The sequence below is a fragment of the Carassius auratus genome, chromosome 2 (assembly GCF_003368295.1).
Source record: "Carassius auratus strain Wakin chromosome 2, ASM336829v1, whole genome shotgun sequence".
NCBI classification, from domain to species: domain Eukaryota; kingdom Metazoa; phylum Chordata; class Actinopteri; order Cypriniformes; family Cyprinidae; genus Carassius; species Carassius auratus.
In genome coordinates this window covers 11114644-11139221 of record NC_039244.1, presented here as the reverse complement: position 1 = coordinate 11139221, position 24578 = coordinate 11114644, and the positions used below count along the sequence as shown (strand labels likewise).

At 36.6% G+C, this 24578-nt stretch overlaps 1 protein-coding gene across 1 annotated transcript in view; it reads right to left on the bottom strand.

Annotated features, from left to right (window-relative positions):
• Positions 1-1020: 1020 nt before the first annotated feature.
• LOC113115492 (serotransferrin-1-like) overlaps positions 1021-24578 on the bottom strand; it is a 37983-nt gene continuing 14425 nt past the window's right edge. The window contains exons 8-17 of the mRNA XM_026283086.1: positions 5502-5649; positions 5009-5163; positions 4816-4912; positions 4686-4706; positions 3190-3351; positions 2788-2938; positions 2613-2680; positions 2277-2464; positions 1884-2055; positions 1021-1734 (exon numbers count right to left, since the gene is read on the bottom strand). Coding sequence (XP_026138871.1) covers positions 1700-1734; positions 1884-2055; positions 2277-2464; positions 2613-2680; positions 2788-2938; positions 3190-3351; positions 4686-4706; positions 4816-4912; positions 5009-5163; positions 5502-5649 — 1197 coding nt within the window. The 3' untranslated portion in view covers positions 1021-1699. The remainder of the gene's footprint in view (positions 1735-1883; positions 2056-2276; positions 2465-2612; positions 2681-2787; positions 2939-3189; positions 3352-4685; positions 4707-4815; positions 4913-5008; positions 5164-5501; positions 5650-24578) is intronic.

Here is a 24578-nt window from a genome sequence, read left to right as displayed (position 1 = left end):
AATAAATTCTACATCCTAAAAGGAGGCTGGAGACACATGTATTAAACATCTGCATGCCTTTGGGAAGCACTGTATAAAATAAAGTACAGACATAGACTCAACAGATTGTTCTGCAGAGCTTTCTCGGTTTTATTGTCTATTGAGAATAAAATCTAAATTCTGGCATCAAAACCCCAAGACTTAGAGGATGATTCTTCATAGACATGGCAGAAGCCACCACAACATCAATAAGAACTTGGTCCTTTGTTCACTTCATTTTACCACGGATTCATTTAAAAACAAGGCACAATTCAATGTTGGATTTTCAGAAAGACTGAAACTAAAAGACGATGCCCTGCCGAATATATTGGATCCAACAGCAATGTTGCAAGTGTGAGTAACCGTTTTTATTACATGGTCACTATTGCTTTGTTATTACAGATCGTTTGATATCTAGTGAGCATTTATGCATTTTTTACAAAAAAATCACAGCATCGTCCATCTGTGAAGGACGTAGGCTGTCAAACATACAAACTGTTAACCAATCATAGCAGTGAGCATTTCCTTCCGAGTCTACAATCCTCCCGGCCTATTCAAACAGAGCGTTCTGATGAGGGGCGTCAAAACAGGACAGTAATAACCTATTATACTTCTAAATTGTTTTTCTAGTAGAAATCTTGATAAATTATAAGTCGACCATAGAGAACAGTACAAAATAAAAAAAGGAAGTTCATGACCCCTTTGAGATAATGCCATTTCCATTCAAAATTTCCATCCCTATTTTTTTGTTTGCAGTTACTTTTGTAGTTCTGCTTATTTCTGATAGCTTAAAAAAATAATTGTTTAACAAGTTTTCCACACAGTCTTTTCAATAATGTGCTATTAATTTGTACGCGACACAGAGTTGAAAAAAATTACTACCACAATTGATAATGATGAACTACACATTTTATTATGAAGGGACAAATTACTCAAAACATAAACAAACAAACAAATAATTAATAAAATGTATCATGTAAATTGGTAAATAGGTCCTGTGTATTTCATTACAGCACTGTGTGTTTTTTTTTTTCAGTTCATTTTAGTGACATTTTCTCCTCTCAGAGTGACAGTCTAACATAAAGTCTATCTATCTTATCTATATATACTTCTCTATATTCTCTTGCTACTCTGGAATCCATATGCATACTCTGCAAGGATTGTCGCGGTTTTCCACTAATTTTCATAATGCTCTGTTTAAAGTGGCAAATACTTAATTATTCATAAATGCCCAGCATTACTGTTACGTGTGTTCAATTTATAATATTATTATGTGCTATCTTTTGTAATGCAGCCTTCATTTATATTTGTGTGTGTGTGTGTGTGTGTGTGTTTGTGGTTATTGTCTGAAAGGTCACACTAGTTTTAAGTTACAGCAGGACCTTCAAGAGAAACAGTTTAATTCCTAATGACAATAATGCTCGACATGATATGAACTGCACAGCTTTGACCTCTTGCCTTTCAAGACTTGAACTATTATTATTGACACACTCCCAGAGACATGGTTTTGAGAGAAAAAAAATACTATTCCTAATTTTTAACTGTTTCAAACTGGGTCATCATAAAATATACATTTGTACCAACACTGTAGCCCAACATGAACACCAAGAGAAATAGAGCAAGTAAGAGATGTAGATTCTTTGGGGAAAACAAAGCTCATATGGCCTGAATTTGGTGTATGTTAGCAAAAGCCATAAGAGCATGATTTCACCAGATCTGTGAAGAAAAATATTAGAATAAATCACTACAATAGCAGAGGATAAGGAACAAGACATAGCTATAAATCTTTACATTTATAACAAAATCTATTTGTTTTGACCTAGAATTTACTAGACATTGTAAAAAATCATAGACACACTATATACCTGGTTTACCCTGGTCAGTCATGTAGGTCTTTTCAATCATGTCGATGTACTTTTGTGTCAGGAATTCATTTAAAGGTTGAGTAATCTCCTGAAGGCATTTAGTGGAATCAGAGAAAAGGAGGTTTCTACCACCCTCTGACTTGAACAGCTTGTCTTTAACATCTGGATTGGCCTGAAACACAGGGAAGAGGATTCAAAATGAAGACAAATGAGTTTGCAGACAAAATGCAGAAACATATTGAAGTTAAGAACCTGGTCTGGTGAACTGGACCAGAGAGTTACTGAGATATTACCAACCTGCGCTATCAACATTGTAACAGATCAAATGCAGATTGTGTGTAAGAAAAACTTGAAGATGACAGGAAAATCTATACAGATCTGCAATGAACTCACTTGAGCCTGCTTCAGAACGTTCACCACGTCTTTCCGTGCATCTTCTCGGGTGATCACAGCATGAGCTGGCACTTTGGCAAGATTACATCTATCAAATTCAGTGTATTTCACTGTTGTGTCTGGTAATTCTGGACAGATCAGTTCAAAATCTTCTGACTTCAGACCCCTAGCCCACGCTGGTCCTTTACCTAATCGGATATAGATATAGAGAATGAGCCATAACAGAAAATATATATTTTTTTTCTGTACAAATTCTATATATATATATAAATATATATTTAAAAATGTGACACTATGAAAACTGTAGTTTTATTAATTAACACAAACCACTCTAACCATCAGTGTAATCCCCAACAATAGTGTGCTTGATAAAAGCAACTTCACCAGTTTTTTCTGCAAGACACCTACAAGAGAAGTGAAATCATATTCTGCTTTAGATTATGGAGTGGAGTCAGCATCTTAAAAAGCACATTTTCCTTTCAATTACACTGTGTGAGATATGGTCCAGTACCTGAAAGCCCCATCATCGCCATAATATATTTCTTCAGAAGAGGCTTTGCATCTGCCCTCATCTCCCACTGGCTTCCCACTGCCTTTACACAGGTCACACATGTTTAACTGATGATCAGCACCAGGAGCGCAGCCTTTACTGAAGAAATTGTCTGAGAAATGAAGAGAAAATGTGCTATTTTATGCGATAACAACACTTTTGTATGATCATCCATAGAAACAATTCATTAACCAACTGTGTATTACACTACACAAGGAGTCAACAAAGCCAAGAACGAGGAGACAAGGAAATCATAAAACGAGAGTATTTGGAATAACTAATTAACAGAGACACGGAACACATGTGGAGTGGAAACACAACATGATGAGTCCATAATGTGAGTGCGTTTTTAATAATACTCACATAGGGTGCAGTCAGGTGTTTGGCCGCATATGGCTAAAACTGGGACTATCCAACCAGCACTGTGGTTCAGGCCAGTGTGGCATGACTTTTTTCCTTTTAGGTTTTTCCAGGTTACACCTGAGCCCTTACGCACCACGGCCACAGCATAGTAACTTGAGGCCTCTGTGCACATCACAGAAATAATTTTAAAGATCACTTCACACAAAAAACTATTACTATAAAGATAAGAATAACAATAACAGTATTAGCACCACACCACCCACACCAATGGACTATAATGTTCTGTTTATTATAAACATGCACTACAGTTTTGTTGTTTACCACTTTAAATGATACTTTTATAGTTTATCCGCAGAAAAAATCGTTTTAAAAGTGATTCCAATTATATGTTTCCTCTGTGTTGTTGTTGTCATGGTTGTGGTGTGGACAGAAGTTTTGTTTTTATGATGAAATATCCCTTTAAAGGGGTCATAAGATGCGATTTCAACTTTTTACTTTCACTTTGTTTTGTAACAAGCTCTTGGTACATAAAGAAGATGTTCTTTATAAAAGTTAAGAGTCAACCACACCCCTCTAAAACGGCTCGTTCTAACATGTGGGAAGATTAGCATTACGCCACCCAAATGCATTACGCCATACAAAGAAAGAAGGCTTAACTTTAATTCACGCTTTTGCCGTCTGTGCCATGTTGTGGTGACATGGTGTGTTTTTATGCTTACGTGGCGCGATACAACGAAACGCGGTAAAAGACACTATTGTCATTATAATCTTTAATTATGTCCCCACTGGATGCAACAAATGCATCATTTGTAATGGCTTTAATGGTTTTGTCTCTGCGCTCCTTGACACACAGCATAAGCGTGTAACATTTCTGTCACATGCTTGAGGTATTCGGCCAGTCACAATGCACTGGATAGCTGGCCAATCAGAGCACACATTACTTTTCAGAACGGTGAGCCTTGTAAAAATCACAACATTTCAGAAAGGCGGGGCATAGAGGAGAAACAATAATGTACAGTATGAGGAAAATAATGTGTTTTTTAACTTAAACCACATAAATTCATTTCATTACACCAAATACACACACACACACAATAAAAATACGTCATATGAACCTTTTAAAAGGGCCTGCACTAACTATAAGGCCTCAGTCTTTGAGGCGGGGCATCCATAACCTTAACATCCCCTACATGAAATAGTTGAATTTTCACTCACCTGCAATTAAACCAAGTTATGCCATAATGAACCCTTCCTTCTGGTGCTGTGAACCAGAAGGCTAGATTGGCACACAAAGTATAACTAATGCCGGTGTGTGAGTTGACATCTATTTTGGAGTAATTGCAATTTATCATAAATATAACTTTGTTCTGTCGATCACCGTAATTTCTGGACAGATCATTCACTGCTTTATTACGAGTTTAAAAGAGCGCTAGTGCTGTTGACTAGCAAAAAAGCTAGGAAAGTGCCTCACAAGAGTAAAAGTATGAAGTACTTACCTCCACCATCATTACAGCGTTCTGGAAGAAAAGAGTAAATAGAATTTTAGGTTTCATCAACCATGTACATTTTGACAAACAGGCGGCTTATGAACTGATTTATGAAATATGAGATAGTGTTCATTCTTACCCTGAATATACTGCTCAACCATAACTGGAACTAGGCCACACTTTCCAGCAATATACACCTGGCCACCATCAACTGCAATGGCATCTGCTTCCTTGCGCTTTTAAAGTCAAGGAGAAAATCATTTATATTAACCTACAGGTGGACAGCGTATAAAAACAATTAACATCAGCGTGTCCATGTGACCCAAACATACCATGATTTTCTTTATGCATTCATCCACAGATGATGCATTTCGGCAATCCATACGAGGAATCTGTAAACTGTCACAATTCTGATGCTCTGCATGGCTAATGGTACACCATTCAATTTTACGGTCTTGAGGTGGAGGTGGAGGTGGTGGGTTCCTAGCTGATAATAAATTATACATACAATATGCAATCATGTTTCAAAGTAAATGTTAAAAAACTACATGCTCAAGGCTCCAAATGGTTTTTGACACCTTAATCTCATTTACAATGGGGCTTCTGCAAACACACGATTCTAGAGCATTTTTTAAATTTTAGTGGATGTATGCAGTCAGTAAATAAAGTTCATTAAAAAGGCTAAAAATTATACATATATTTTTAGTAACAAATGAATGCTAAATAATTAAAATAAATGTTGTTTCATGCATGTTTATTTGTTATTTAATTGTCCTTTTTAGGGACCCTACATTCAAATACATTCTTAGCATAATTGTGTGTCACCTCTAAGGGCACGCATGGCCTCATAATAATCTTCTCTCAGGTAGAGGAAGGAGTCCATGCTCTTGGGAAGCTCAATCAGTTCAGTTGCAGCATCTGAGAACATCAGGTCCTTTCCCCCAAAAGCAGCAGAAGAGAAAAGATCTGAATCCTGTTGAGCACAACAGTATATATTCAAAATTGGCTTTCATGTCTTCTGAATGTACTGCATTATATGTTAAATATCTAGATTTGATAAAACTTTAGTTTAGGGACTAATTCTCACTATTAATTATTTGCTTATTAGCATGCATATTACTAGCATATTGGCTATTTACTTATAAGTAGGGTTGGGAATTGTTCGAAATTTTCTATCTAATGGTTCTGGTTCAGATTCCGGTTCTATTAAAATCATCAAAAATAGTGGTAAGGAACAATGCACAATACTATAAAGGTTGGAAAAGTCAATATTACAGTATTTGGATCTTCATAAGTAGGGCTGGGTATTGTTAGAAATTTTCTGGTTCTGGTACCATTTAAATGAACTATTATCATGTTTTTTTACTATTTTACCTTCATTGAATGTCGTGTTGCTGGAAGGTAATAAGTAATGACTAATGCTAGTCCATCAATCAGCTTGTGCTTCAAAGTTGATGTTTTTACACTAGCAATAACATTTTGCTTTTCAAGCAGGAATAAGCTGGCTGGCCAAATAGTCCTTTGAGGGCTAAGACACTTGTTCATTTCCCCAAATTAATGAAATATAAACTGTTATACTAATAACCATGTATACACACCATAAAGTCCCTATTTTACAAATAATAATGCAGTCAGGAGATGGTGTGACGCAATGAGTTGTTTCCACATTTTTAAACATTTAAAATGCATGAAAATAAATATTTTCTATCACTTTGTTTATCACTCTTAAAATGACCTGTACAATAAATAATCTATCCCTCATATTTACATAACAATATCAGTCTACTGATTTAGTGGTCAATATGTATATTAATGGCGGTATGGGACAAATATAATGTAATTTAGTGGCAGTATACGGTGCTGCGCGCTGCCAGTACACGATGTGCACAGTTATCAAAAAGGCGCGAGTGCACGTTATGGCGCGCACACCGTGCCAAAATCAAACGACGAAGAACCGATCGACTGATCGAACATCAAACCGAACGTCTATCCGAACGTCTTGAGCTTTGAGCGTCTTACTCTGCGGGTGACCCCGGTGACGACCAGACGCGAGTCAGTGTCTTGAAATTAGCTGTTTTTAAAAATTTAAGGAGCCAAGCTACTGTTTAAAGACTATAAATGGACAAGCATTACAATAAAGGTCTTTATACCTAAACGAATACTCAATCATTTCCTGTATCCTGCTGTGTTTACCTGCTGTACTTGCTGCTGTACTTAAAGAAAAATGTTGTAGGCTATTCTAACTTGTTCTGAGTGATATGAACACAACCTTCACACACATCCGATTGACAGATAAACCACAAGCTATTTTTTATTTTATTTTGTGGAATCTCAGCAAACAGTTTAGTCACATCGTTCCTCTTTCATTATGACCTTTTAATTATGAGAGGCAGAATCAGAGTCAGAACAAATAACATTTAACATATAATTAATAATATTTGAAGCAGGAATATGTTGTTGGGCACATAATTATTTCTGCTGAGACTTGGAAACGACCCCTTTAATGATATTTTAAGAGTATTCTGACAGATTATTTCTAATTTATAGGATTGAAAGAATATTGTGTAATGATGAATATTGTATCAATGAATATTGAATATTGTCCCATTGATAAGAACAGTGCAGATATGTCTCTATGAATAGAAGTGAAGTGGAAATAAAAATCAAGAATATAGGCTGAACAGTACCATGATAATATGTCCTTAACAAATTGTGAATATTAGCCTATAGAAATTAAGTTTAAATGAATGAAAGCATGCAGCATACTCTGTTCAAATTAAAATAATCTAGTATCAGTAAACATACTGACAGGCAGGTTTTGGGACAGTTTGGTTGGAGAGTATGGCATGCCTTAAAATTGTAAAATACATTTCATACTTTTGTATTACATTTTCAATTTGTTGATGTTGAATTTGTTGATGTTTCTCTGAGGCTTCTTTATTATGTTAGCTTGAGAAAGCCAACATATATTTAAACATTATAATTTTATCATGAGAGTAATTGATTCCACCTAGAGCTTCACCAAACTCAGCACAGACCTTCAGACTTATCTGACTCACGTTGGTATTTCTTTTCTAATTGGTCGAACTTATTATTTCCCTAAAAAAAATCCATTGACTTACGTTATCTGGGCAATGTGGGCTGCAATACTTAATTTTGTCCACTATAATAAGAAATGTTTTTAGCCTAGGCTCCTTTTTCTCTGCTTGCATCAGTTTAAATTACAAATAAATGCATGAATTACATTTGTACTGCCATGAATAGGCCATAACTCTGTACAAGAACAAGCTTCACACCTTAAGCTGTACAACTACTTAAAGCTTTCTTTTAAGATATTGTTTATACACCCTGTTTCATGCATTTAATTTTATGCATCCAGGTGGAATCATGAACTCATTTTAGAGGTGTTAATAAATTACCAGAGGTGGAAAGAGTACAAAAATATTCTACTCAAGTAAAAGTACCATTACATGAATGAAATTTTATTTAAGTACAAGTAAAAGTACCATTCTAAAAATCTACTCAAGTAAAAGTAAAAAGTAGCTCGTTTAAAATTTACTCAGAGTAAAAATTACTTAGTTACATTTTAACAGTGGTGGGGGGGCAAAAATGGGACCAAGGGTGTCAGACTCAGTTCCTGGAGGGCCACAGTCCTGCACAGTTTAGATATAACCCTAATTAAACACACCTGATCCAGCTAATCTAATCATTTAGGTTTATTTGAAAACTACATGATATGTGTGCTGGAGCAGGCTTAGAACTAAACTCTGCAGGGCTATATGGCCCTACAGTAACTGAGTTTGACACCCCTGGCAAAGACCTATTAATCTCGAACTAGTTGTTTTTAATTAAAGAAATCAGTTATTTAGAATAATAAGACATTTGGGCTGTTACCAGGCAAATCAGTCAACAAAGTCATCTTTTCAATGCAGATGAAATGCAGAAGCTTCATCGGAAGTGGCATTTAGATGTATTTACACACTGTTTGGTGCAGGACAAGAATGCATTTGACCTGCAGTTACAAATGCATGAATAATGTTTTGATATACAAGGCATAAAATGTTGAATACTCATTTGAAATGATAAGAAATTAATTATAAAAAAAAAAAAAATCAAAAGATAATTTAAATGTGAAATTAAAATGGCCAGTATGTGTCAGCAAGTCACTGTTAATAAGTGAGTCACTGCGATTGAACCGAATCATTTAAACGGTTGATTCATTCAGAAACGAAAGACTGTCATGTTGCTCAGAGACGCAAAACTGTGCTTTGGTGGCTGTGTTTGGAATTATTTTTTGTTGTAAAAATAGAGTAAAACAGGCAACATGGTGTCTAAAACGCAAGTCTCTTAATTAACCTGACCTGTTGTAAAAGAAAATTATATATATATATATATATATATATATATATATATATATATATATATATATATATATATATATATATATATATATATATATATATAAACCACGATTTTTGGAGGAAAAGACGGCATTCTTTGTGTGATTTTGATTTACTATATGAAATGATATAAATATGTAAATTTTCTGCCCCTATATCTTCAATTTTGTGATCATTCTAAATGCGCTTTACAAGACTGAATCACACAGTGAAAGAACGCACTGTAAATGCGCGCGCACAAGTCTTTTTGGCAAATTTGTCAAAGCTTAATTTTAACCACCAATGCAACGTTGCAATTATTTAGCTTACCTCTACATGCTTGCGAAGGGTTGATGTCGAGATTTTATAAGATGCTAGTTTGGTCTCTCTGGGTAAGCACAGCTTACACTGCATAATAGAGCATAAATATGGCCAGGGGTTTATTTAATTTCCTTCGAGTTCAACTTCAGAATATGACGGGGTTTCGTTTTCAGCGGTGTCTGCACCACTAACGCCTGTTTTGTCTGTCTGCATCTTTCTTGTGATTTTAGCGCCAGTTTGCCCTCCTGCCCATTATTTACTGACGTAGTTTCCAGGGAGCGATTTTTTTTTTTTTTTTTTTTTTTTCTCAGTAATTAATGTGTTTTAAAATGTAGCGAAGTACAATACTTCAAACAAAATATACTTAAGTAAAAGTACAATTAGAGATTTTAAAAATTACTTTAAAAAGTAGAAGTACACAAAAAAGCTACTCAATTACAGTAACGCAAGTAAATGTAATTCGTTACTTTCCACCTCTGTAAATTACATTCAGTTAATGTCAAGAGATAATATCAAGGTTCTCATTCCCGCTCCTTTGAATTGTTATATAGTTATGGTTTGCATTTAAAGTACAATTCAAAAGTGCCAGTGTATAAAATATAATTTCAAATATAATGTAGTAATTTTAACCTTTTATTCATCAAAGAATACTGAAAAAAATACATGGAATATCACCTGATTTTGTATATACAATTAACCATCAAAGCATACCCGCTTTGTAAATAATACCTTCTGCTGCTTTAACTTTAATAAAACACTGCATTCATTTCTAAATCAGCCATTGCAAAAATCCAATTGTGACTATTGTGGACACAACTGAAGTAAAAGAGCATTTTCACATTAAGGTAAGAAAAATAAATACGTGTTACAACATCTCTACACACGTAAACAACGCGTTAGGAACATAAAGAATTCTAATTCAACTCGCACTTCCACCGATCGCCATGGGAACGCGTTAACAACTTGTAAGCACGTGTAGGAACCATAGACAGTAAAAGAAATGGACACAGCGACCCCACTGGAACTCAATTGAGACAAGTGAAGCCCGTTTTTAGCATTTTTTAGCACTTCCGTTTCTGAAGCGCAGACTCAAACTAAGTTTGATTACGTCAGCAACCTGTCTGACAGATGTAAATGTTCTAGTAGCTGTGCGTACAAACTGCCATCGTTAATCTTGCAAAGACGTCGAGCTTGAGTGGGGAGTTCTTTGGCGTGAGTGAGCAAGAGTTAGTATTCTGATTAATTATTTTGTATAGTATTTTAAAATGTAACGCCAGTACGCCATATTAAGTTAATTGCCTGCGAGCTTCTCCTCCTGTCTGTACGGTAATTTCTCTACTGTGCGACAGAGAGTCGAGTAGTTATGACGCAATCGTTAGCCTATTTTTACAAAAACTGTTTCTATGGGGCCATAATGTAACATAGAAGGTAATGGAGCCCTTTATACATTTTCGTGTATCTTTAGAAATAAATAATAGACAAATGGAGTCTTTAAACGCCTCAGATGTAAAGTTATTCGCTGTCAAAGTGACGCCAAAATGAATGGGAGGTCAATGGGAATGCTAACGCAAGTGAAGTTCTGCTACAAGATGGCGGCACGTGGCCGACTTCAACTTCCGGTCGACTTGCTTGCCGCCTGGTAGGAACGTGTTACATACGTATTATGGTTCAGGCTCATTGATTGTATGTGGAAGATATGAAAATAAACGAACCTTAATGACAAAGTTTGCTCGGTTTAAAGAATTTACATATTTAGCTGATTAGGCCTAAATGATAAGAATTTATTCATTTCATTAAGATTCAGACATATTTCTCTTTAGTCCTTGAAAATAAAAGATCATGCTTACATTTAATTCACTTTTATTAATTATAGTTATTTGTTTGATATGCATTTATTTTTATGCATGTTTTCAGGGCTGGTTTACTTTATTGGTTACTTTGAGGTCTGTTACATATTAAAAAAAAACACAAACAACAGAAAGTAGAATGAGGTTATTAGAGATTAAGGATGTCTATGACGTACATGTAAGTAAGTAATATAATGTTAAAGAGCCAGTAAGATGAAAATTCTAAGCGTCCTATCACTGTTTATAAGTCCTGTACAACAGGTTTAAATCCATCCTAGGTTAAAAAACATTGTCATTTTGTCAAAATATCATTTTAAAATTACCTCAATTCTCAGAGATCCCCAAATGGTTTGCAGGAAGCTGTTCAAAAGATTCAGTTTCCTTAAACCCCACCTTTACCCCACCCACAGTAGCATACTGTGTCCTGATTGGTCAACTGACATAGTCAGTTTTGATTGGTTGTTCCGCACACAACTTCAAGGTAAACAATGCGTTAGCATCTTTTTGGGGTAAATTATGTCTTATTCCTCTCATCGCGAAGCAAACAGTAAAATAAAAAACTTGAACAGTCTCGCTGCTTTTTCTTCTGTGTGTGCCGCGTATTCAAGCTGCGCGCTTCAGTTTGAATCTGAATAGCGCGTTCAGCGCGGGGGCGTGGTCACATTAGATATAATGAAGGAAGACGTGAAAAACGGACATCGCGTTGTTTTCATATGGATTACTTTATCACAGAATATTTTCGGCAGCACTTGTTTAGTTTTAAAGTAGACATGTCAAGCTTTCTATAGATATCTCTCTCATGTATCTTCTTTGAGTATTCACGGAGTTACACTTCATTTTAATGATGTGTTTGTAAATGAAGATCAGAGCAGAAAAAAAGCTGCAGACAGCACACATACTGATAAGACGCTCGGAAGAAAACAAACACATAACTATATAATCATACTTACAGGTTGTGATTCGGAGATGCTCGTTGGTCCAAATAAAGTTGGTAATGAACGCTCTTTTATGGCCAAACGCTTTGAAAATCCCGCCTTGAGCTCACCGAGATTAGAAAAGCAGTCATCAGTGAAATATTGTGAACACAACAAAAGGATTTGTTTTACTGCTCTGGTATTGTGGTAAAAATGAATTTTAGCCATTGGTTCTTCTGATCTTCATTCTTTGGCAGTGAAAATAAAACAAACTTGCCTTTGCAATTAAAAACACACTGTCTCATCGACATGATGCTATCACACCAACCAGAGCGTCTGTGTGGGGGGTGGGGGGCAGGTCAGAGTTTTGTTTCTCCCAAGACTGTAGGCGGAGATTATTATGCAAAGTGTTCTAGTGACGTACATAGAGATGGGCAAAAGATTTGAAATCTATAACGACTCGTTTCAGCGATTCAGAGTCGACTCCTTACTTTAGAAGCCAATAACTTTATAAATCGTGTACTTTTTGGCAGTGTTGTGTACTCGAGACTCGGACTCGGTCTTGGACTCGGTCTCGAGAATGTATTTTAATGGTCTCGGTCTTGTCATGGACTCGTGTGCATTTTGACTCGGTATTGACTCGGACTCGAACATATTAGGAATCGGACTTATGCCCGAGTCCACTCGAGTCCCAATCAAAATATTTCATGATTATTAGGCTACTGTATGTTAATGTTTATTTGAATTGATGTTAAATTGAAATTGATTGACACATCCAATGACTGGTGATTTTCTTTTGACGTGAGACGTTAAGCCAGCGACACACTGGATGTGTGGCGCAAGCATCTCAGCTGCGTGGCGTGTCTGTTTTTAATTCGGCTCCCATGTTAACAGGTTAGATCTTGCAGACTGCCTGCGTGAGACGCGGGGAAAACCCGTGCATGCTAGAAATAGAACCGACGCCTATTTTTCACGCGACACGCGTGCATGTTGGAAGCGTTTCCAGGCAAAATATACTAGGAAGATATGTCATTTTGTACACAAATACATATTAATTCATGACATTTTGATATTTGAAAGTCTATAGGTTGGCATAAATTCAGATATAAATGTAATTTAGAAAATAAATTAATAATGATCGATTTTCAAATATTGCACCTGTCAAACATACTCTATTTTGTCCTATCAGTAGGTGTGTAAAAAAAAAAGTTGATATTGTTGTCATGAAGACAAGAGCCTGGTTTTTCGGCGCCCTCCCTCTATGTCTCCTACAGCAGCGTGCCAGCGCCGAGTCGTCAGGCACGCTTCTGGTGTGTAAAGACACAGAAAACGCGAAGCAGCCACCACGCTTCTAGCACGCAGCAGAGACGCCACGCAGCCAGTGTGTCACCGGCCTTAAGTTACCCTCCTGCCATCCGCCTGTAGTGATCCCGCTTTCCAGGAAGCCACATTGCTACATTATTTCTCTCAACTGTGCTATTTTTTACAAAGTAGGACAAAATGGTCACAGAAAAAAAAAAAAAAAATCGTTTAATTAAATTATATAATGAATACAGACACAGACAGACTGTCTCAACACTAAACATCTCCCCCCTCCAAAAATGTCTGACAGAATGCATTGAACTTATATGGCATTTCATCCAGCTTTCTTCCCCTGGCACATACACACTTTTGCATGAAATTTTCCTGGACAGTCAGTCGGCTCTTGTGTGTATGCCCTCCGTAACTAAAAAAAACTTGGACTAGTGTGTATTTTACCCTTAAAACGCACCATCCAGGGAAATTTGCATTAGATTATCCGTTGCTGTTACAGAAAGTAATAAAATGGTAACTGTTGTCAGTCCCCGCTTCCTCTGCACCAGTAGAGAGAGTTTTTAGTTGGGGTGGATTGATCATGAGACCACATCGTGCTTGGTTGGGTAGCAGGATGGTCTCCTCACTTATTTTTTTGAAAAGTAATTATGCCCATCTTTAATCTTCACAACATCTAAAGTGCACATAATCCAAGACATTTTCAGGATATTAGCAGTCATTAGTTAAGCTTCAGGGTTAAAAGTTATGTAAAAGCTGTTACAGTTGAACATTTACAGGTATAGTGGTACAGTAATGTTACTTGTACTAGAAGTGTTATGTGGAATTACAATATAGAATCGTACAGTAATGTTACTTGTACTAGAAAGGTTATATGGATGTGTATAGTGGTACAACGATGTTATGTGAAAATGAGCACTTAATATTGACAAGTAACAATTCATAATACTAATAAAATTAACTTTACACCACATACTATGTGGCCCTTTTACCCTTTATTGTTTCCACCTAACATTTTACATACTCTTGAAGATTTCTATAGGTCTTGTCTCAGACCCAATCTCTCTGAACTCGGTCTTGACTCGGATTCGACCCTTTCTGAACTCGGTCTTGACTCGGACTCGAGCCTTTCTGAACTCGGTCTTGACTCGGACTCGACCCTCTCTGGACTCGATCTGGACTCGGACTCGAATGAGCTGGTCTCGACTACAACACTGCTTTTTGGTTTAATTACTTTGAACATTGTTTACACTGATGGACAGCTACATCATACACTGTAATACAGGTAATTTTTGATTTCCCATCTGTGTGGCTCTTTAAACATTCAATATAAGATGATAAGCAGAGCGCGCTGAGTGGATTGAGCGCGCGGCTCTGCAGATGCGCAAGCTTTATGGCGTGCGGTCCGGTCCAAAAATTATGGTGTGCTGGCCAGTCCAAAAATAAGGCCGGTGACACACTGGATGCGTGGCGTGAGCGCCGCGTGTCTGAAGCGTCCCAGAAGCGTCCCAGAAGCGTGGCGGATTCTGTGTCTTTACACACCAGAAGCGTGCCTGACGCGGCGCTGGCGCGCTGCTGCTGTAGAGGGAGACCGTTGACAGACCAGGCTCATGTCTTCATTACAACAATATATACTTTTTTTTACACACCTACACCTACGCATCCTGATAAAGGACACCGTCAAAAGTATTGACGGCGAAATAGATTATGTTTGACAGGTGCAATATTTGAAAATCGATAATTATTTTTTTATTACATTTATATCTGAATTTATGTCAACCTATAGACATTCAAATATCAAAATATCAGGAATTCATATGTATCTGTGTACAAAATGACATTTAAACACATTTTCCTATTATATTTTGCCTGGAAAAGCTTCCAACACGCGCGCGTGTCGCGGTAAAAATAGGCGTCGGTTCTATTTCTAGCAAGCAAGCGTTTGCCGCGCGGCTCGAGCCGCGTCTGAGACGCGCGTCTCACGCAGGCGGTCTGTATGCTCTAACCTGTTAACATGGGAGCCGAATTAAAAACCGACACGCCACGCGGCTGAGACGCTTGCGCCACGCATCCAGTGTGTCACCGGCCTAAGGCTACTGACTTGTTGCGGGAATTCACCGTACAGTTGCCAGTAGCCACTGAGTTTACCACTGACAGGCCGGCGGGGCATCAGTATACACAGGGCCGTCGCCAGAACAAACCAAAGGGGGGGGGCATTTAATTTTCATAGGGGGGCACACTTTTTTTAATGATCTGAGACAGACCATAACAACAACCCATATTAGGCTATAACTAAAATAGACCACAATAGTCTTGTTTTGTTCAATTATTCAAATAAAATACTTCACCGTATGATCTCAACGTCTCTACTATGGCGTGCGCACTATTGAACACTCGACATGGGAAGCAGAATGCTGCATCAGCTTTGACACTATATTTAAGCCAGTCTCGAGTCTGATACCATGAAGACACAAAGGAGCGATTTTTATTATTATACAAGTGAGCAGGGTATCGCTGTAAAATGATCTGATTCGGTCCTTCATTTCCAAGATCATCAATGGCCTGCAGCTTTGGCCCAGTCACAGCCAGAGCGACGGCAATCACGTCATCACTAGTAGTAGGCCCATTCATAACTAGAATTAAAAGTTAGTGAACTAACTTTGATGTTGGCTTGGCCATGGGGCAAAATAGCCACAGTACTTGTGCACCCAACATACTTGAGCTGCCCCGATACAAAAACATAAATAAATAATAACAAAAAATACACCTGTAACAGTTTTTTTCCATGGTCCCTTGCTGTTTTCTTTTCTAATAAAAAGCCTAGGCTATGATAACAGCTACGACACGGTTTTCTAGCTGGATTCGAAATAAGTCATGCATATTTTTCTCTAATAAAAAAATTATAAATATTCATTATTTTTTTAAATAAACTTCAATAAGGCCCAATATAGTTATAATGCAAAAACTATAATCTCCTAAATACCATTCAATTTGATCTTATTTTAATAGTACTGACAACATATAGTACTGAAAAATTAAAGAGGGGACACTGTATTAGTTATCTATTTTCACATTGTGCATATAATAGTACTCACAGGACGACTCATAATTTACTTGAAAAGAGGCAATTTATGTATTCACTTGTATTTTTAACCGATTTAAAAGTGAAACTAAGGCAAAATCCTGTGCTCCGCTGATAAATAAAGTTACTTTAATATTCAAATCCGGTATCATGATCAACTTCCGATTTATATATCAAAGGTTTATGTTCACATGGCTGTTTTCGTTTCTATTCACCAAGCAATTTTCTATGGACGCCTGCTGGCTTCTGTTCTAATAAAAAGCCTAGGCTATGACAATAGCTTCAACAGAATTGGCTATTGAACATAAACTGTTGAGAAATAAAATGGAAGTTGATCATGATACTCGATTTGAATATTAAAGTGATTTAATTTACCAACTGCTTTGTCTCTGAATATAGCTTGAAGTATTTAGTATTTATCCTGTGGCACCATCGTGTGGACAACATAAGCAATGTGGCCTTCATTTCCCATTAAAATTTAATTTACTAAAAGCAGCAGGTAAATGCAGTCTCTTTTAAAACCCCTTACCAGTCACCCCCCCCCCCCATTTTTGGCATGGAGACAGAAATGACATAAAATGTCTTTGCTCATGATTCTTTCTGACTAGATACATAATCAACATTTGTCCACAAAGCTGACACTTCAAAGTTTACTGTTCAGGAATCAGAATCACTCAGACTGTTGTGATAATAGAGATATATAAGCTCAAACATATTTAATATAAAAATATTAAAAACATATTTTTTTTATTTATTAAAAAAATTGTTGATGTAGGATATGAGTTTAGCAACACAGTGTAGCTAAAGCCACAATTCTACCAAAGCTTCATATGAAAATTTCATAATGTAATCTGTAAAACTGAATTTTATGAAATATTTTCTAAGGCCATGTCATGTGTGTTTTTAGAGAAGGCTAATCAAATTGATTTATGGCACTTGTCATCTCTGTAAAATCTCACATGCAAACATTCCTGTGCTCTCTGTATGTGTGTTGGCTTTGAAAACTCCCCGTTTCATGATTATATTGTTCTCACCAAATGAGTCTTTCGAACCTCCGCCAGGTATGAAACATTATCTGCATTATTCTTTTATCATTATTCTTTTGCTTTTATTACACTTTTATCAGCCTTTGTTGTGGTTATTTCAAACTTTACAATCCACTAAACTGCTATCTCACTTAGTCTCAGTATGCATTTAGCCCTTATTTATCAAAAGTCTTACTATGAAAATTATTGTGACAGAAATGCATTATGAAGAAATGCACCTGCTATTAGTAGCATTAGAGCTCACGTTAGCATCAAGCTACATCAGACAATTTATTAAATTATTAGTACACTTTTACTAAAAACTCACTTTAAACCCAGATCGAGTGTTTGTAATAACTTCATTTAGCGATCAGGGGTGGAATTTGGTCGTTTACTATTGTAAAAATATGCTAGTTGTAGCCTTTTTCATTGCTGCACAAGTTAGCATTTCCGATGTACATTTTTATTTTTATTTTGGTAACACTTTAGAATAAGGTTCCATTAGTTAATGTTAGTTAACTACTTTCGTTAACATGAACTAAGCAAGAACAATCCTTCTACAGCATTTATAAGTCTTAGTTCATGTTAATTTCAACATTTACTAATGCATTATTTAAATCAAAAGTTGTGCTTGTTAACATTAGTTAATGCACTGTGAATTACCATGAACTAACAATGAATAACTGTATTTTCATTAACTAACATTAACGAAGATGAATAAATACAGTAATAAATGTATTATTCATTGTTTGTTCATGTTAATTAATACATTAACTAACATTAACTAATGGAACCTTATTCTAAAGTGTTACCTTTTTATATATATATATAAAAACGCCCCAAATCTCAAGAAAATCTCATACCAAGTTTTACTATCGTAATCACGGGTTTATTATTCGGATATTTCGTGTGTACAGAGGTGTTTCAGTGTTATGGTAAGATTTACAGGAAGCATGTGACACGATGTGGCGGTGTCCGGTTATGACACTGTAAGATTGACATTGGGAAGGCCCAATCGGAGTCTGAGTGACACACAGCACGAGCTCACACCACTGCACACACACACAGATCGCTGGGAGAGGCTGTTTATCATCAGATCGCGAAAACCAGTGGAAAATGAATAGAAATGACGATTCTGTCTGAAGAAATATGAAGTGAACATCAGTAAATATATCCATCTCAGCAGATATGCATCTTTGGTCTATAAATCCTTATTGACGCTGTTCAGTGAGTCTATGTGAACACAAATAAACCGCTGCTGACGTGACTGAATATGAATGAGTGGTGAATTTCTATTCAAAATGTGGCATAATACGGATTTATTATTTTGCACTCCTGACATAAATTACTAAATAACTGTCACTGCAACAACGTTTTATCAAAATATTCGTCAAATATCGAAGCTTGAGTCTTTAAACTTTCAATTGATGCACAGTTTGTCCAGATCAAGTAAGAGTGATGTTTAACGTGCTGTGAAAGTGAAACAATAATAAACTGGGGCCGTCGGAGATGTTTGCAAGTAAAGGGGTTTTAATATTCAATCCAGCAGTAATACTACCCATTTTCAATTTATTTCTCAACAGTTTATGTTTGCCAAGCTATTATGAATTTTGAAATAATCGTGTACTTGATTTGTCCGATCTACCGACGAAATCACTGTCCTCTGAAGCTGGAGAGATGGATGTTATTTTCACCTGAGACAAAAAGATCACACAAGCACTCATTTTGATCTCTATAATATATTCTTCTAATTGTTTTGTGTTGATTCGCTGCACTGTTTTAATTTAAAAGGCTGTCGTGACTTTTTTTCCTTCCAGTATTCATAAGCTGTATTACACTGTCATATGGGCTGCTGATGAAGTGCTCATTTCTCTCTCGTCTTTCTCTCGGTTCTTTGGCCTGAGACATAATGTATTAATGAGATCCGATCGGGTAATAATAACATATGTTGGTTTAGCTTGTCAGTGTGAATGAAATGTGTATTTATTTATCTGATCTCTCCCCGAAACGCTGCCGTCATGTGACTTTTTCTCCCTCGATGTCAAATGATTTTTCGTTTTGCACGGCTCAACAAATACCTGGATTTTGCTCTTGTTTTGTTCTAATGAGTGGATTGTGTACATTAATATTTTAAGAAGCTCTTAAAAATATATATAAATGACTTTACCATGTTGTGACGATGGATAGCAATTGATGTGACGTTCAGCCTGACAGATAAAATCTCACAAGCACATATAAACACTCATTTTCATGTGTATAATATATTCTTCTAATTGTTTTTTTCCGTTTTGCTGCAGTGTTTTAATGTGACAGGCTGTAAATTCCCTTCAAGTGTTCAGAGAAATACATCGCGAGCTCGCGGGCAGTTGCGCTGCCGCGAATATATCATGTTATTACTTTAAACAGTTCAGAAACATCTGAATTTAGCTCTTGGTGTGTTCTAACGTGTGGATTGCGTGCAATCGCCGTTTTAAAAGGTCTTTAATAAGAATAAATTTGCTCGTTGTGAGCTCCGTGTAGACAATGCCTGAGCTGAGCAGCAGCTGATTCTTCTCTCGTCTTTCTGACTGCTCTCTGCCCAGAAATCAATTATTAATGAGCCCTGACCCCTGTAATAATCAGATATGTTGGTTTAGCTTGTCAGTTTGAAGGAAATTGTACTATTTACTTGTATTTTTAACCTGTTTAAAAGTGAAACGAAACCCGACTCCTGCCCTTAATCTCTAACGGGTATTGCAAAGGGTATTGCAACTAGAGGCGCAATTTTTCTCAGGCAATGTAAGTCAATGGGCTAATTTATTTTTACATTTAAAAATTAATTAAAAAAAAACTTTAAGTCTGATCACTCTGAAAAGATATAGCAACAAGCACCCCTCTATCCCGCAAGTGTCTGCCGAGTTTGGGGCTTGTAGCTTTAAAGCCCTAGGAGGAGTAGCGTTTAGTCTCAGAAAAATAATAATAAGAAGAAAAAGAAGTTTAAAAAGCATAACAGTATGTTGGCTTGTTGCCAAGCCAACATAATTAGACCGCTGCTCTGTCTACTCTGTGAACTTGTGTCTCATTAGACAAATTCTCCAATTCTACCATCTCATTAGCTCCAGAGTCGTCTCCACACACGTTGGTGTTGGTCAAAGTCGTCTTTTTCACAGATGAATCTTTAAACCACTTTCTTATATCCATACTGTAGCTTTTCTGTACAAAACCGCCAAAAATGTATTCTGAGATCGCATGCAATGCGCAGCTCAGCTGCGCAAAGGAATTGCGTATAAACAATACAATCCTGTATGCTTAACTAAATTAATTGCATGATTTATATATACATATACATATACTTACAAACAAACTGCATATTGTAATTTGAATTAATAAAACTACTAACACAAAAATAACATATTGAAATGTCTGCTGCTGGAGACTTGCCATTGGCTGTTGTATTTGAATAATTAATGAGGTAGGTCTTTGCAAGGTTTGGGTGCTGTTTTGGGATGTTTTAACAGTCATTTATGAATATAATTATATTTAAAATTATGTTCTGTGTAATAATGCGTTGAATAATGAATTGTCTGAATCATTTCTGAAGGTAATGTGTTATGCATTTCTAGTGTTACCTTTGTAGTGATTAACGTTACTGTTCCTGTGAGCCAAGTTCTGCTGAAACAACGTCATTATTGCAATGATCTAAATCAATAACATGCTATATGAAACGTCTACTGTAAGTTTGGTTAATTGTTCTGTGCGTTACGTTTAGGGGGGCACAAAAAGTCATTTGTGGGGGCACTGCCCCTCGATGCCCCACCTTGACGACGGGCCTGAGTATAAACACTCACCTCACGCAGCGAACGACTCACTTTCCTCAGCGAACAAATCACTTTCCTCAGCGAAGGAATCACTTTCCTCACGCAGCGAACGGCTCACGCAGCTAACGACTCACTTTCCTCAGCGAATGACTCACGCAGCGAACGACTCACTTTCCTCACGCAGCCGGCGACTCACTTTGCGCAGCCGGAGACTCACTCTCCGCAACCGGCGACCCACTTTCCCCAGCCGGAGACTCACTTTCCTCACGCAGCAGACCACTGACTCTCTTCATGTAGGGACCGAATATTATAATTAAAGTGACTTCTATATTACATCCAAAAGAATATTTAGATATAATATTTAAAAATGTGTACATTTCAATAAAATGAAATAATTGTCTATTGCAAATTTGTGAATGCATGGTTACCTTTTTTTTCTGCAGTCACTAGGCTATACTGAGATATTTAAAAAAATCTATATTTTGTAAAAAAAATAATAAAAAAATAAACATGAACTATAATCTAAACATCTGTATTTTCATACAATTTCATAAATAAGTAGGCTTATAAATAAATAATGTTTAAAAAATATGATATAAACTATTATTGAATGGAATCAGCCGTTTTGAACGAAAAGTTTGATTTGAACGATTCAATAAATACTTAAACCATGGATTTGCTGTCACCTACTGGCGGTTTTATTGTCATCATTATTTATCAAGGTGCCAGCACTAGCCTACTACCAGCACAAAATCACATTTAGCAAAATATTTACCAAAGTTAATCAGTTTCATTTAATAAGGCAAAATTTTCAATAAAACTTTTTTAAAAATTATGATTTTTGTAATTTGTAATCATTATGTAAAATTAGCTACAGGACCAAGAAAAATAAAAAGACTCTATCCCCCCTAAAACTATTTTAAAATTTGACCACTGTATAAATAAATTTGAATATATAATATTAATATACATATTAATATATATATATATATATATATATATATATATATATATATATATATATATATATATATATATATATATATACATACATATATATATATATATATACATACATATATATATATATATACATATACATATATATATATATATATATATATTTTTTTTTATTATTGCTTAGCTTAGCTATCACTATATATTATAATAGTTTATATCATATTTTTGTAAAAAAATATTTATTTATTAGCCTACTTATTTATGAAATTGTATGAAAATACAGATGTTTATATTATAGTTCAGGTTTATTTTTTATAATTTTTTACAAAATATAGATTTTTTAAAAACATCTCAGTATAGCCTAGTGACTGCAGAAAAGTTAACCATGCATTCACAAATTTGCAATAGACAATTATTTCATTTTATTGAAATGTACACATTTTTGAATATTTAAATATTATATCTAAATATTCTTTTGCATGTAATTTAGGAGTCACTTTAATTATAATATTCGGTCCCTACATGAAGAGAGAGTCAGTGGTCTGCTGCTTGAGTAAAGTGAGTCTCCGGCTGCGGAAAGTGGGTCTCCGGCGGCGTGAGGAAAGTGGGTCTCCGGCTGTGGAAAGTGAGTCGCCGGCTGCGTGAGGAAAGTGAGTTGTTCGTTGCGTGAGGAAAGTGAGTCGTTCGCTGCGCGAGGGAAAGTGAGTCGTTCGCTGCGTGAGAAAAGTGAGTTGTTCGCTGCGTGAGAAAAGTGAGTTGTTCTCTGAGGAAAGTGAGTCGTTCCCTGCACGAGGAAAGTGATTCGTTTGCTGAGGAAAGTGAGTCGTTCGCTGCGTGAGGTGAGTGTGTATACTGATGCACCGCCGGCCTATCAGTGGTAAACTCAGTGGCTACTGGCAATTGTACGGTGAATTCCCGCGACAAGTCAGTAGCCTTATTTTTGGACCAGGCCACACGCCATAGAGCTTGTCCAGTAAATATATCACACAGACATCACTGGACATCACTAGTTCGAAAGGATTATGTCAAAAGCAAGCAAAACAGTGGACAGTTTACTAAAGTTATTTGACAATGAGGAGAGAGAGAGAGAGAGAGCACACCCACTTCTGTTGCATGATCTTGGTTGCTCGCTCCATTAGTCCATGCATTTGGATTAAAACTAAATCGTGAATATAAATGTGGTGATATAATCAGCCATAATTGGGTTAATTCCTAAATATGGCTTTCCGTGAGAATAAAAAGAGACGTGACAGACACCTAGGGGGTTGTGCTATTTCGGGTACGGGAAGTGACGTCATTATGGGGCGCCAGTTTAGGTTCAGGAGCGTGGATGAATAGAACGTGGAGTGAAGATAAGACTAAAATAAGACTACGGGCGGATTGGATGGTGTTTCACTTACAAGTCGTTTGAACTGTGCAGTTTAGTGAACTGATATGTGAATTCTAATTCAACAATGTGACGGTCACCAACCGGTGTAAGGCAACATCCGAGTGGATCAAGACACGCGTCGGTGTACAGTCTGCCAGGATACATCTAAGTTTGTACTCTGATGCTGTTCCATCAATTGGTGGACTGCGGATGGGGGGGAATTTTACAGCGACGAACATCTATGGGTGTCACCCCGTATGTTAGGATGTTATGAAGAGTGTTTGGGTTTTGTATTTTTCTGTTTGTGATTTTGGGTTTATCTGCTTGTCAAGAAGTAAAAGAATGATCTGTTATCGCATGCTACTGTGCTGATTATGATTCATGAGCATCAGCAGGTTAGCTGGTGTCGTTATTGAAGAAGGACAGGCCTTTTTTGGCCGGTGTGATTTTAAGCTTCTTTGAATGAGTTTTTATTTGGAAAGTGTATGTGTTTCCTTGGTTTATTGTTTTTTATATTTGTGTTTTTGTATTTTTCCCTTCAGAATCTGGCGTACCTATGGTTCCTGAAGCCTTCTGGGTGTGGGGGTGGTTTGATTGACAGTTTGTAGTGTTCACAACGGGTGGAGTGTTGTGAGAGAGCAAGAATGGTTGCTGTGATGTGATAGTCAGGATAAATTCCCCAGGTTCTGAAGTGGTAGGTATGATGTGTGACTTATTTAGGGAAGCTGAAGCTGTGGTGCTTTCAGTTTGGGCTGCTGCCCCGTCTCATGTGGCCAATTTCTATATATGAGGTCACGCTATCCCATGCCATTAGACTGGAGAGATTAGTGAATGCACAAGTCAGGAAGTGGCTGGGACTGCCGAGATGCCTTACCAGCATTGGCCTGTATGGCAATG